The sequence below is a fragment of the Sander lucioperca genome, chromosome 5 (assembly GCF_008315115.2).
Source record: "Sander lucioperca isolate FBNREF2018 chromosome 5, SLUC_FBN_1.2, whole genome shotgun sequence".
NCBI lineage: Eukaryota > Metazoa > Chordata > Actinopteri > Perciformes > Percidae > Sander > Sander lucioperca.
This window is the reverse complement of record NC_050177.1, coordinates 34,590,583-34,604,875: the sequence shown is the minus strand read 5'-3', so window position 1 is coordinate 34,604,875 and position 14,293 is coordinate 34,590,583. Positions and strand designations below refer to the sequence as shown.

At 39.2% G+C, this 14,293-nt stretch overlaps 2 protein-coding genes across 2 annotated transcripts in view; both read right to left on the bottom strand.

Annotated features, from left to right (window-relative positions):
- ulk2 (unc-51 like autophagy activating kinase 2) overlaps positions 1 to 10,368 on the bottom strand; it is a 40,670-nt gene extending 30,302 nt beyond the window's left edge. The window contains exons 1-3 of the mRNA XM_036001282.1: positions 9,185 to 10,368; positions 4,347 to 4,439; positions 4,106 to 4,147 (exon numbers count right to left, since the gene is read on the bottom strand). Coding sequence (XP_035857175.1) covers positions 4,106 to 4,147; positions 4,347 to 4,439; positions 9,185 to 9,322 — 273 coding nt within the window. The 5' untranslated portion in view covers positions 9,323 to 10,368. The remainder of the gene's footprint in view (positions 1 to 4,105; positions 4,148 to 4,346; positions 4,440 to 9,184) is intronic.
- Positions 10,369 to 12,389: 2,021 nt separating this feature from the next.
- On the bottom strand, positions 12,390 to 14,079 carry tmem97 (transmembrane protein 97; the record flags this gene model as incomplete). Its single annotated transcript, XM_031285603.1, has 3 exons — positions 12,390 to 12,876; positions 13,465 to 13,609; positions 13,726 to 14,079. Coding segments are annotated over 3 exons (774 nt in total), but the record flags the coding sequence as incomplete, so codon positions are not given.
- Positions 14,080 to 14,293: the final 214 nt, after the last annotated feature.

The window sequence follows — 14,293 nt, the reverse complement described above, 5'->3', positions numbered from 1 at the left end:
GAACATGAGCAGTTCTAATCAGTGTTAATTCAGTGTTTAGATGAAGACAATGCAGTCTAGTCTATATGTGCTGGTATACACGAGTAGCAGCAGCAGTGTGAAGAGAAACATAGTCAGCTGTGGTGTGAGCCTGAGTGGACTTAGCCAAGATTATAATTTAGATTTGAGGTTAAACAATACAGTAAACTATAGCTGAAAAAACGGTTTCATGACCAAATCTAAGTGCTGTTCAAATGTAGGAAATGATTTAATGGACAGCCGTGTCTACAAAAGAAAAGTAAGTAAGTAGAAAAAAGCAGTAAAAAAATAATGATCCATGCCTTTTCTAATCAAAAATACAGGCTATGCGTGACTAGACAATTGCAGAAACCAGCTCGGGTTACATTTCCTGTTCTGTTAGGTTAACCCAGTCATGTACTGTAGCACATGGTACCATCACCAACAACAACAACAACAGCTGATGATGCTGGTTAAGAAGCTAACTAGGGATTCGAGACAAAGTGTTTATAAATGGCAATGGCAATGTGAAAACAAGAAACTGGAAAAAGTGAGATAAATATACAAAATTACAATCAGAAGTGGGGTAAAAAAAAAAAAAAAAGTGGCAGCTGCCAGTTGGTCTTGGTTACCAAAGGGCTTAAAACAAACCAGACTCTATTGATAGTCACCAAGAGAGGAAATGCACACTATTACACTGGCTACCAACAGACGGACCAATGCTGCAGGGGACGGAAAAAAGAAATGCCAGCTGGTAAGAAATAGACACAGGGAGACACTGTGCCTAAAGGGGTGCTAGACCAGCCTAGTGAATGCTACAGACAACAGAGGCAGAGGTGACAAAAAGCAGGCAAACAAAATCAAGAAACAAAGAGAGGAAGTGCATGAAGAAACTAACTAAAGCCACACAATTGATAAAGTGGGCTTTGAGGGACTGAGAATTTATCAAAACAAATACAGCAGCAGCATCTTAGTGTCTGTCTGGTGTCTAAACCACAGTGTACCTTGATTTAATGGTTAGGTGACCGGCTAAATACAGTGACCGAGTCCACTCTTGATATAAAGGCTTTTAGTTTGGGGAAATATATATTTTATTCCTAAAGCATTCAAAGCGTCATGCCTAAGGCAAATAATTAACTTTAACCCAAACATAATACATCCCAGATTATAAGACTTTAACTTGTATTACAATCAGTTAATATTGTATTTTTATACATTAAAGGGATATTTCAATATTTGAGCTCATTTGCTTTCTTGCAAAGTTAGATGACAAGATCCATACCACTCTCATATTTGTCTTATCAACACAAAGCTACTGCCAGCAACATAACTCCCCTTAAAATTGCAAGATGTTTTTTTGTTGTAAAAATGAAAGTCTTTATTCTTAGCTAAGCAAACTGGCTGCAGGCCATTGCTTCACAACTCCAACTTTTGGCAAGAAAGCAAATTTCCCAAAACGCTCAACTGTTCCTTTTAACGATTAATTTAGGCAGGATCATGTCATCTGGACACCCAATGAAGTTACGTTCATGACATACATATTCTCATTATGACTTGCATCATCTATGTCCTTTCTGCTACTATCTCTAAAAGACATATAAAAAAATAAATAATGGTCATCTCTTAATTGTGTCACTCTAGCTTTCCTTCAAAAATTAATTAACTTAAAATCTTAAAATCACAATTATTCTGTACGTTTCTTGGTTGGTTGGAGGCGTTTCTGCCTGGGCTCCTCAGCCGTCTGCCTCTGGAAGAGGTCATTACATTAGCAGGATTGATGGAGGGATGGAGAGATGGGGGACGGAGTGAAAGGGTGGACAGACTGGTGAGCAGGGTCCCTGTGGGAGGCTTACGCAAACACAGGAAGTACCACTACTACAGTATGTGGGAAGTGCTTCATCATCACTTCAACTGTTTCTGCCTCACTCCCCATTTCTCCCTTTGTATCTCCTTATTGGAAGTACAGTCAAATGTAAGGTTTTTTTTATAGCAAAATTTGGACATTATAACAAACACTGCATTCCTACTAGATCTGCTGGTAAGACAGAAAATAGAAACAGAACAGCAGTTTCTAGAAGGGAGACATTAACTCTCAACAGAACCACCGCTATCTTTATGGTGTTCACGCAGTTAGAAACATCATTAAAAAGTCAAAGTAAATCTAATAATTTACTGTTGATTGCAGCTATTTAAAGATTCCCTGTTCTCCACAAGTTTTATTTGAAAACGACAAATACAAACATCTGTTTAAGCTGTGTGGCTGCAATTCACTGCATAAAGGCAGTCGGAGCCTCCCACCATCAGTCAGGAACGAGCAACCCAACAACAAACCACATCACTAATAAACTACAACAGTACAAACAACAGGACATACGTGCTAGAAACACACAAAAAATACACAGTCTAATATTATGCCTCAAGCAATGGGCACTTTTTTTTATCCACCTGGATCTGAAAGTGGATGTGTCAGGAATATGTGATATGGGACTCTGCTAGAAGCCAAGCTCCCAGCCAGAGGACAAAGGGGATTTGAGCGGTTTGTGCTCATTCAACATGCCTTCATGGGCCCTCGGACGGGCTTCAACCAGTGCACTGTATATGTGACTGTGTAATGACAGTATGGCCTTTCAGATTCAGCACAATGCACTCTTTCCCACCAAGTCATACTTCACCCTTTCCACAGGCTTCACAGTTCGGCCAAAATTAATTGAAACTGGTTTGTCTGGGTGATGATGTCTTGTAAAATCTATTCTTAGAAATGCATGGAATTGCAGTTTCACATCCAGCTCTTTGCAGTCCCAAAGTACATGAAAGCCATAGAAAGGCAGTTTTGAGAAGTCTTGCCCCATGAAGATATCGACTGACCAATAATTGCAAAGCAGTGTGGATCATTAGTCACATGAGCAATTTGTTATGTACTGTACAGTATTACTAAATATTCTAAAGCCTATATACCAGAGTTCATGGCTCATATGTAAATACAGTTTAATGTGGATGCCCTTTTCTTAGAAATTAAAAAAATAATTAATAGTTATAAAAAATGTTTATATCTACTGTAAATGATCCTGTTCTGTAGATAAATACAAACACATGAATACAAACAGATAATAAACTGGTCCTGTCCATAGTTGTGCTTTTCATTTTAATTGCAGCAAACCTGTTTGATTCACCAGGGCTGTGCTAATAACACATCTATTAATCAGTATTTGGCTTGAATATCAACTTCATCTGTATCTAGAAAACCAGACAAATTTACTCTAGCTCACATTTAGTGATAATAAACCTATTATTACTATTATATTATAAAAACTAACTTCATCATTGTGTTCTAATCATTATATTCAGAAAATTGAATTATATTTAGTGGTGAATGCTATGGAGTAATCAACTTGTGGTAAAAATGACAAACTGCTGGTTGCAATTATACAAGTAAGGCAGAAGATATCAGCTGTTATCTAAATGAATCCTGTTTAAAGCTCTCAGTCTCCCCTTTAATGAGTTAACATCATTTTAGCTAATGTTATAACTTTAGAGACTTGCTTTTGAGGACATGCTGCTGCTCAGCCATGAACGTCCAGAGATACTGAATAAAGGGATTAAGATACTGATGTGACGATCAGCTAGCGTTAGTTGGTCAATAAGTAGAAGCTGTGCTCCGAATGCCTCGTAGAGGGACAACCGTGACAATGGGACTGATGGGAACTCCACTGCAATAGCACGACCCTAAATCGGTCAGCTGAAAAACGCTAAAAAATGATAAAACACTAGCCAATAGAAACATTGATCCTCTTGACACACAAGAGATTTGTGGATGAAGATTCATTTGACTAGATTTTTCCAACAATGGCTCTATAGATACTGAAACAGACAAGGTCTCAGACATACAGTACCTGATGTCTGACACTAAAAGAAAGTAAATAAATATCGGAATACACACCGCGTTTTTTTTACAGTGTGTTCAGGGGACAGACAGCTAGCGAATAGTGAGGAGATGTTTGCCGTATGTGACAAAAAATGTTGTAGTCTAAAAAAACGTGTCACGTCGCTTAGAGCACCTTTAAGCTTATATCAATTTGATGCAAAAAAAAGAAGAAAAAAAAAAACTTACCTGGACATCGTAAAGTGCCACAATGTTTTCATGCTGCAGCTCCTGATTAAAAACAGAACAGAAATACAAGATGCATTAGCAGGACCATTAACTAGGCTACAGCAGCTAATGGAATCACTTTCGCTGGTATTTCTATCAGGGATGTCGAGGCTCCTTTCTGTCAAAGGTGCAGACTCCCACAAAGTCAATGTCACATTCTTTAAACGGAGATAAGTCAGAGGCAATTAAGTGTCTTGCTCACCTTCAGGATTTTGATTTCCTTGCCAAGAAGGATCTGGGACTTGGACAGGTTCTTCTTATTAATGCTCTTGATGGCCACTTCCCAATCTGTCTTCTGCGAAACACAGGGAGCAAGATTGAGAGGAAAAAAAGACTTAACAACAATTTAACAACTTAAACAACAACTTAATCCCAATGTCCCTGTAAAATGAATCTGATGATGATGAAATACATATTGACTTTGTACATGTACTCCACCTAAACCATTCTTGACAACATTCTTGATCAACTTGTTTTATTTCAGAACGCCTTATGAGCCAAATCTTTACAGTGTTATTACTCTAATACAATCAAATTACAGTATTTGGTTCAGCCACCCATCTATAAGTAATAATATAAATAATAGTACGTAGTTTCTGTCGCCCCCATGAGGAATTCTAAGCAATGACAACAAAACGGTCGGCGCATCCACGCGACGCAAGTCTTCGGTGATCGCGCACCACCCCCACCCCCACCCTTCTTCCATGCAGTTGCTAGTAGCCAAGGAGGACACGGAGGATTAAAAAAACATGATGGACTTTTCAGAAGACGTAATTATTTTCACTCGATTTTCTGCGTGTGAAAGTTGCCGGACGACACCAGTTTCTGAACAGCCATACTGAGAAATACAGAGAGAGAATTTTGTGGAGCTGATAGTCTTAATTAGCTTTGTATCAACTCATTTGGCAATGGCTTGAATGTAACGGAGGTTTATTAATATCAAAAAGTTACGCACTAAAGCTTTTCCATTTTCCAACACTTTTTCAAAGTGACAATTCAACAACCACTGGAGAAAGTGCAGGAGCCAGTAGTCTACTGTTCATGCACTGTTCATGACTCCAGCTGTCTACTAAAGGAGAGCATACAGGCTTGTAAATATAGTTGGGTCATGCTTTCCCCTCAGGATATTGTTCAGTCGAGGTGGTGGATCCTCTATGTCTCATCTTGTGATCAATGTATTTCGAACAGAACAGCCTAATACTTACAAATATTAAAAAAGGCATTGCTGTGTGAAATAACACCTTGGCTCCTTTTCCCTTAAGTTTAATTTTAATTAAATAAAAATTTAATTTTTTTTTTTACAATGTTAGCAAACGTGGTATTTGTTTCAGAAAAGGTGGCCCATCTCTGCTACCCAACACTGTGGGAAATGGAACTACTGATTATTTTCATTTTCAATTAATCGGATTTTCTTGATGAATATAAATACATAATGGTTCCTACAAAACCCAAGGTATGACCAACAGTCCAACATCTATCATGCAAGAGAAAAGAAAATCAGCTAATGCTCACACTAGAGGGGCTGAAACGAGAAGGTTGGACATTTTTGCTTGAAAAACAATTAAATTGTGAAATATTTGCATGTGAAATTACTTTTTAAGGACTAATTCATTAATCGACTTATTGTATCAGCTCTAGTTAAAAACCACGTAGTTAGCCAACCACCTACATTATATCATTATTGTACCTTGGTCATCGCAAAACTAGGAGGGAAGGAAAACTTATCTTTCTCACCCCTAATATTTGTTATAATTAAAATATGTGGCATTAAAACCGGATGGTAAAACATATACTAACTAAACTTTTTCTGCTGTCGCTCCTTACTGCAATGTCGAGCTTGGTGATAATTTTAAAAGCTATAGTGAGTAGTTTCTGTGTCCCCCATGAGGAATTCTAAGTAATGACGCAGTTGCTAGTAGCCAAGGAGGACACGGAGGATTAAAAAAACATGATGGACTCTTCAGAAGACGTAATTATTTTCATTCGATTTTCTGCGTGTGAAAGTTGCCGGACGACATCAGTTTCTGAACAGCCATACTGAGAAATACAGAGAGAGAATTTTGTGGAGCTGATAGTCTTAATTAGCTTTGTATCAACTCATTTGGCAATGGCTTGAATGTAACGGACATCATTAATATAAAAAAAAGTTACGCACTACAGCTTTTAATCATCGTTTAGAGACTTCCCTGATGAGGCAATCTTATCACTTATCATTTTAAAACATTCTATATAATTATGTTAATGGATTTTAGTTATATTACCCAGCCCTACTGCAGTGGTACTTGAATTTTCTTTTAAACAATTTGACATTTAAATTGACCCAAGCACAATATGAGTGTATGTGTTCCGCTAAAAGCAAAGCAAGCTGGCCTAAATTGCATTGTCAGCATCACTGTGTGAGAGTTGACTGGAAGGATGTGGAAATTCTAGCCGTCCCAATAACACCAGGTCACTTGGGTTTCAGACAGCTATGCTAGCCTATTGCGCTGAATGACGAAGCGCTCAGATGACTGCTGGAATGGGAGCCAGCCTACTTACACTAAAAGCTAAGTGAGAGGAGAAGGACCTATTTTTTCCACTAGTAAATGTTTCCAGATGAGCTCCTGGAGCAGGTATAAAAAGACTTTTGGAGCTCACGTGAGCTCAAAGGCTCTCAGGACATGTGCTGCACACGCAAACACGCAACTTAAGGACAGAAATAGACCCAGGGGAGGCTGTTTGTTTTCTATGCCCTTGAGAAACACAGTATGGATAAATGAAATCAACATGATCAGTCAGACGAGAAGCTAAGGAAGGAATTCTATGAATAAAAAGACATGCTTTCCAAATGAATCTAGTTTAAAAGGAGATGCTCTTGTTCTGCGGGTGCACTCCGCCTAAAGCCTGGCATCGAATCTAGCACACAAGCGAGTGACATGGGTCTGTGTGTGTGTGTGTGTGTGTGTGTGTGTGTGTGTGTGTGTGTGTGTGTGTGTGTGTGTGTGTCCCAACTGAGCTGCATCCATATACCCAGCTCACTGACAGCCTGCCCAGCCAAGTGTGACTGAGCTGCCGACACTACACCCAATCGGAGGAAAAAAAAGTGACCCTGCAGGCCCATCATGTTATGCTGGAGGGCGAAGAGGTGTGTGGTAGGGGAGAGACATTCTATCAAACTAAACTAATGGCTCGGTACTGAACCACATAATGGAGAGTTGAGCAGTGCCGAGTAAGCAGTTGTTCTCTGCTCAGAGTAATGCTGCAAAGACAGAAGCACGCTTTCATTTTCCAGAATAATGCATGATCTCATTTATGAATCACAGACGATTATAGAAATGTGAGCAACAAAGTGATGAGCGTCAGCAACACTGCAAAAGTTGGCCGAAGACGTTGTGATAGACAGTGGAAGAATGAGACTGAGCAGAAGAATATGACACCAAAGGAGTATCAACAACATCTTATTTGGGCATTTAAAGAGATTGACCATTTTAGCCAATATGATCCTCAAAAAATGTTAAAACATGTCCAGAAACTATGTAGTTTGGGGCACAGTGCATGTGAAAGGGAGGCAGCTGACTGACATTTAGAACAGAGGTGACACATCTGGAAAAAGCCTAACAAGTTTAACTTTTGAGTAACGTAATAATCTGTGTGTGGCATTAACAGAACAGGTATGAATGTATCCCAAGCTGTTCTTCCATAAATCAGTTGATATATCTACATGTGATTCGTCTTCCTGCAATTACATTATGGCCTTTTAGGAGGGAGAGATCTGATTATTTTACTTTGTACCCAACATAACCTACATCATCAGGTGTATCCAGTGTAACCTTGATCAGCATTCAGAGAGAGACTAGACCATGTTCTGACCCCATGTGCCATGTTGCAACTTATCTCTTTGAACGTTTTAGGCTATATGTTTCGCAGAATTGCAGTGGGTTTTCAACAAAGTTGACATAAAATTACATCTTAATGTGATTGGTTTCTTTTTTGGCATTTGCACAATTGCTACTGCAATTAGGCGATTGTCTTGCGATCCTTTGAATAATTTCTTGATATTACAGTGTAACAGGAGCCCATATGTAACATTCAACACTGACTAAGCAATGAAGCAATCCATCACGTCTGTTGCATGCAGCTGGCTCTAACCTTCCTGTACCTCCCAGGTGGAAATAATCCTATTAATAGGCTAAATGGCATGCAGATGATAGGACTTAAACTGTAAATACACTGATCACATGCCAGGACTGTTTTAACGTGACAGGAAGGCATGTGAGCAGTGGACGGAGGTGCTAGATGCACAGCTCCCAGTGATGATTGGGTGACTGTTTGCAGGCTGTGAGCTAGTTATCGATGGCAGCTCTGCCCAGGCTACAGAAGGTTATGCAAGGATGCTCCATAATGTGGCTTTCATTGAGGAATTCAGGACCATCTGTTCCGCACCAGTAGCAATGGGGGCAACATGATGTCATCTCTTGCATCTTTGTCACACATAAACAAACTCACCATTTCTGTATTCTTATGTGATAGAAAACCACACCCAAGTCAAATGCAGTGAGTACATTTCTGAGCATTATGTTAATAGTGTAATAGGTGCCATTGCTTCAGTGTGAATTAACTTTGTGCAGCTCTTACATAAAGGGAGGCTTGTATCCTTAAAAAGGCAAAAGAAAAACACTGCACCCCATCCTCCCTGCTGCCTCGGTACGTCAGCAAGTCATTCACTGCTGCCTGACTCATCCGTTTCATGAATGAACCAGGCGGCATATATACACTTATACAGCTAACATCGGGCTGATGAAAGAACACTTAAATCACCTGCCACATCAGGACTGTACAGTACATAAGACTGGATTAAGATGTTTAGTCATAAAAGTGTTGTATTATTCCCACCCCTGAAAAGATGACAGCCCACATATGCTGCTGCAGAACTGCATTCTGCACTGCCACTGACTGACCCAGATTTTCAAATGGAGCTGCCTACTTGCCCCCTTTTATCCTGCAAGGCAAGATGAAAAGGAGGGAAAGACAACATTGCAGGCAAGTTATTTATTTATTTACCTTCCTGTGTCTTCCTTTGAACACCACAGCAAAGGCTCCATGTCCGACCAGGTCTTTTCTGCTGTACTCAAAATCTCCCACAGTCTCCATTGTGATAGGCTGATGGTCCAGCTGATGTTGGGCGCTGGTGGATAGCATTAAATGTTGCTCTTCTCTTCAGAAAATAATCCCGGAGCAAATTATTCTCTCAGTCCTGGTGATGCTGCTTCTTGCGCTGCGGATTCACTTTATGACAGGCTGCTTTAATGTGCCTTATTGCACAAATAAGAGATGCTGACAGGACATGATGCATTCACATGCCCTCTAAGTAGGTTGGGGTGTTTGTAATGTCACACAGAACAGAGGGCTTTGAGCATGGCTAACAACAATCCTGAGCTAAACTGTATCAGTGCCAGCTGTCAGTCTTTGACCCAGTTGGATAGCTGCAATCCAGCTTTGCATTACACTCCAAGGTGGCTCACTAACACAATGTGTGTCCCGAGTCAGCTAACCAGTTCAGAGGGACAGTCTACATGATGACAACCCTACTGGACATGACTATGCAAAGATTGTAAGCAGTTGCAGACACCGAGCTATCGGTTAGCCAGACAGTGACATAACCCTGTGGCTGCACCTAGCGTCATAGCTGCTGCCCATAGTAGGTCTCTGCAAACATGCTAACAATAATATGTAAATAACGTTACCTTGTTCGGTGATGCTAAATTATTTAATCTGCTTCTATCTAAAATATACAAGTTGCAGCAACCTATAAAGCTAGCCAACATCCGCGAGCTAGTCCACTGTCAATGTTAGCATAAGAAATCGTAAGGATGCAACACAAATGTCAACACAGAGCTATTGTTTATCTGAAGGCGTTAGTCCTCGTTAGATCCGTCCTCTTCGACAAGACGTCCGAGTCCACAAGACACATTTCTCTCCTCTTGATAAACACTGTCGTTTCCCCAGTGAGCATTAATTTTATCCGTATGACATAAAAGAACACTTCGTTGTTTCCTTCGTCGTCAAGTTAACGTTAATGTAAGCACTGGGAGTAGCTGTCGCCTTCAATTCAATGTTGTTTCACGTTAAGCTACTGAACGTTAACCTGCTAATATAAACTGTACAGTTTATTCGCTGTACAGCTCTGTCACATCGTGACAGAAAGCTGGTCTTCACGTCCGGACGGCGATTTAAACAATACTGGAAGCTAGTGCCGTGTTCGGCTTTATATGCAATCCTTCCGCGGAGGCATGTTTTAGACTTATTCTTCCGCTGCGAGGGTTAGTCCGTCTACAGAGGCTCTGAGGACAACTTGAAATAAAAACTTTATGTATATATATATATAATAAAAACTTTATATATATATATAGGCTATAAAGTTTTTTATTATTATTATTATTATTATTATTATTATTATTATTATTATTATTAATTTTATTATTATTATATAGCATCTTTCATGCAAACAAGCAGCCCAACGTGCTTCACTGAGCTAAATTAAAACAACACAGACAAAAACAAACAAAAACAAAACGACAAAGAGAAAAACTTTTAAGCAAGACTAAACTATAAACAAAATTATATATAGGCTACCATAACAGTACTCCAAAAAAAATTAAAAAACAGATTAAAAAGATAGGTCTTCAAGAGCGCAAAAACAATATAGGCACTCTCACCGTTTTTTTAATGGGACACATAAGGAACATTTAAGAATGTGGTCTCTATAATCTGATTATCTATATTGCAGTAACAACATTATTTTTATTTATATGCATTTTTTGAACTGTCAAAAGTATTTGAAGGATGTGTGCAAAGTGTGAACCCCACGAGTTGTTGAGAGGACCCAGGGCTATACTGTTCAAATCATTCGAAATAAATCAAAGGGATTTGGCGTGACTATGGATACACATTGACTACATGAAAGCGTCTAATAACATCTGAGTTGCATTATGTATATGTCAGATATGTATTACTGTATTATTACAGTAGTAAATAAGAGCATTGCTTTAAGAGCATTGGGGAAGACGTTTCCCAGATGATCTTTATATTTTTTTAAGATGCAACATTAAGTAATAAATAAACCACAGGTAGTGATAAAAACATAGCATATTTGGTGAACCAGGGCACATATAGCCTACCTTTCTTATATCATAAAAAAAATACATATTGCATAGGTGGAACAGGGAAGCACTGAACACGTTTGAAGTCTATTGCTTACCTCTGTTTAGATGTGACGCCATCTGGTGGCTGAAAAACATAACTAGACTTTTGTCTTCAAGTCCCCTTGGCATTTTTTAACAAAACCTGAACTGTGGAATACATAACAGGCTACATACAGTATATATAGGCCTGTAGACGGGGGACACTGAGGTTATGTTCTCAGTATTGCTTTCTATGATTTATGGAATTTAGGAAGCTGGGGGAGTTACTTTTACCTTTAAATCTGCTGCTATTTGGGATGTTCCAGAGTCTATGAGGAACAAAGGTATTACTGAGGCATTGTCAACAGTGACCATAGACACTGGGATGACCTAACAGAGAAGTCCTCTTTACAAGCTATAGCTCTTTTGTATGTGTTTTATGAATTTGCATTTTTATTTGGTTGCCTCTAATTTCTATTACTTACTCTCATAAGAAAGTGTTTTTTGTAATTGTTTAAAATAATGGACTATGCCACACTATATCTCAGCTTTGAAAAGTTTCAAAAGTTGGAGTTTTATTATTTTGTGAGCGCATGTGGAGACAAGACACTAGTCTATAGATGAAAGGAGGGATGAACTGATGAACTGGGGCTGTTAAGCTTTTACTGAGATGTAGCACATGTTAGACTTTCCAGCAGTCCAGTAAAATGATGTGTAAAGTAGCCTACATTGGGGTGCGTTTTGCACTTTTACACTGTCTAAAGAGAGGTAAAGGCTATTAAGTGTGCTAATCGCATTACACTGAGAAATATTTCTGTTTAGTGTAAGTGAAAAATATAGGATTCATTGCAGCACTGTTGTATTAGATTGTATTCGATTGCACAGGTGTACCACCTTGTGACTTCTTTACTGAGGATGTGTAAATGGAAGCACCATCAGGGCCCAGCGAGCTAGTGTGCCACACTAAGTTCTTCATGGATTTACATAAATGCATATTAGGGGGAAAAAAAACACCCTCATTTCCTACACAGTCCTTTATAAACATATTCATTTCACTTTGGTACTAATAAAATACACAACACATGTTCAACAAACAATTTTTATTTACTTTTAAAGAATAACATTAAAAGGGCTTATTCTTGCTGATTTAACAATGGCAATTTCCTCCAATAATAGTAATACAGGCTGATTCACACAGCCTCACAGATATACAGTATGTATATCACGTATGGTACATTCAGAAATGTAGAAAAACACGTCTTAAAATCAGAGTGAATTAGAAAGCTCTGGTCATGAGTCAGTTCTTCTTTTTGGATTTGGCTGACTTGTGTCCAGACTTGGAGGTGGAGTTGTATGTGGAGGACAGCAACATGGTGAGGAGCAGCAGCACAGGCACCAGCAGGTATGGAAAGTATATGGAGACCAGCAGCCATCGCTCCTGCATGGTCTGGGGACCAGGGTGGGGTGTCATAGGGAACTGATAAAAGAGGATGTGTGCTAGAATCGGGACCAGGGTGGTGGCCACATGTGTGGCATACAGGATGGCAGGAGTCCTGATCCACTTACAGCCACCTGAAAGACAAGAAAGACACTAAGTGATCAAAACATGTTCCAGGCTCTGCAGAACACACTCTAAGTAGTTTCAATAACAACTCATGACAGTTAAGTCTTTGGATTATCCAGCTATATATAGCTATTTTTGTGATTGGTTTGAAAAAATACAAAACAAGCCAGAGCCTTTTTCCCCCTCTCCTAAAATATATATATATATATATATATATATGGATGGATGGATGGATGGATGGATGGATATATGAAGACCATCCCTCAGCGCTGACACAGCACTGTGGAATCCGCCTACTGGCTCAGAACTTCGAATAGACACCGTGCAGAGATCCACACGAGCAAATCATAGGCTAGGCCTACTTAATGTGGATATTGGCTTGGGTAAATGTATGCCGAATTCATCAATGGGTTGTACACAATTCCAAAAGGTCATTCATTCATTTTTCATGCCCGTGTTTCTGTGTCAAATGAGCAACTCAACATTAAACAGACATGTTTTTTTTAAGCGCAGTCAGGCAAACAGCAAACTCAACAGCGTTTCCACAAATCACCTTTTGTATTAACTATAGACTGTAGAAAATAGACCGAACTGACCTTTTAAGAAAGCATAAGCTGCAACTGGAAAGAAAGGCGTTTGAAACAATGCCTCGCAGAAAATAAAAGATTTAAACCATTGTGGCGGATCCAGCACCATAGGGTCTTTGAACTCCGATGCATACCACTTCATAAGATCTTTCAGCTGGTGGAAAGAAAGATTCAATGTGTGAATTGTGTAATAGCCACAACAAAGTTGATTGTATAGGCTACTTGTAGTCGGCTAACTTGTCATTTTGTTTCCTTGTTACTGACACTTACCGGCTGAGGATACACATGTCCAGGTAGCAGGGCTTGCAAGTCAATAAATAATGTAATAGGAATGTGAGAGGCAAAATAGAAGAAAAATAGTATTTCTAATACACGGATAGCCATGATCTCTAAATTATCCAGTGCAAATGACAGATAAGAAACTGGGACCAAAGTTAGCAGCAGTAGTGTGTCGTAGAAACGCGTGTTCCCAGGATGAATCCCATTGGCTCGCAGAGGGAGATGGGGGCGTTCCTGTACGCACCATTCATCCCACACAGGGGAAGGTATTGGACGTGATGCTTTAGGTGCTCCTGGTAAATGTCGGAATTCAGAATCAGAATCAGAAAAGGTTTTATTGCCACATTAGGTACACTTATGTGGAATTTGCCTTGGTGAAAGGTGCATACATAATCAAACAAACAAACAAACATATTAAACATGAATATGAAATAAACAATAAATACAGATAAACAAATATATACATACAAAGTAACTGTTGTATAAGAAAAAAGGCTGAATGGGTTGAGTGCAAAATTTGCAAAGAATATATAGTATTTGCAATGGGCAGATGTAAAGT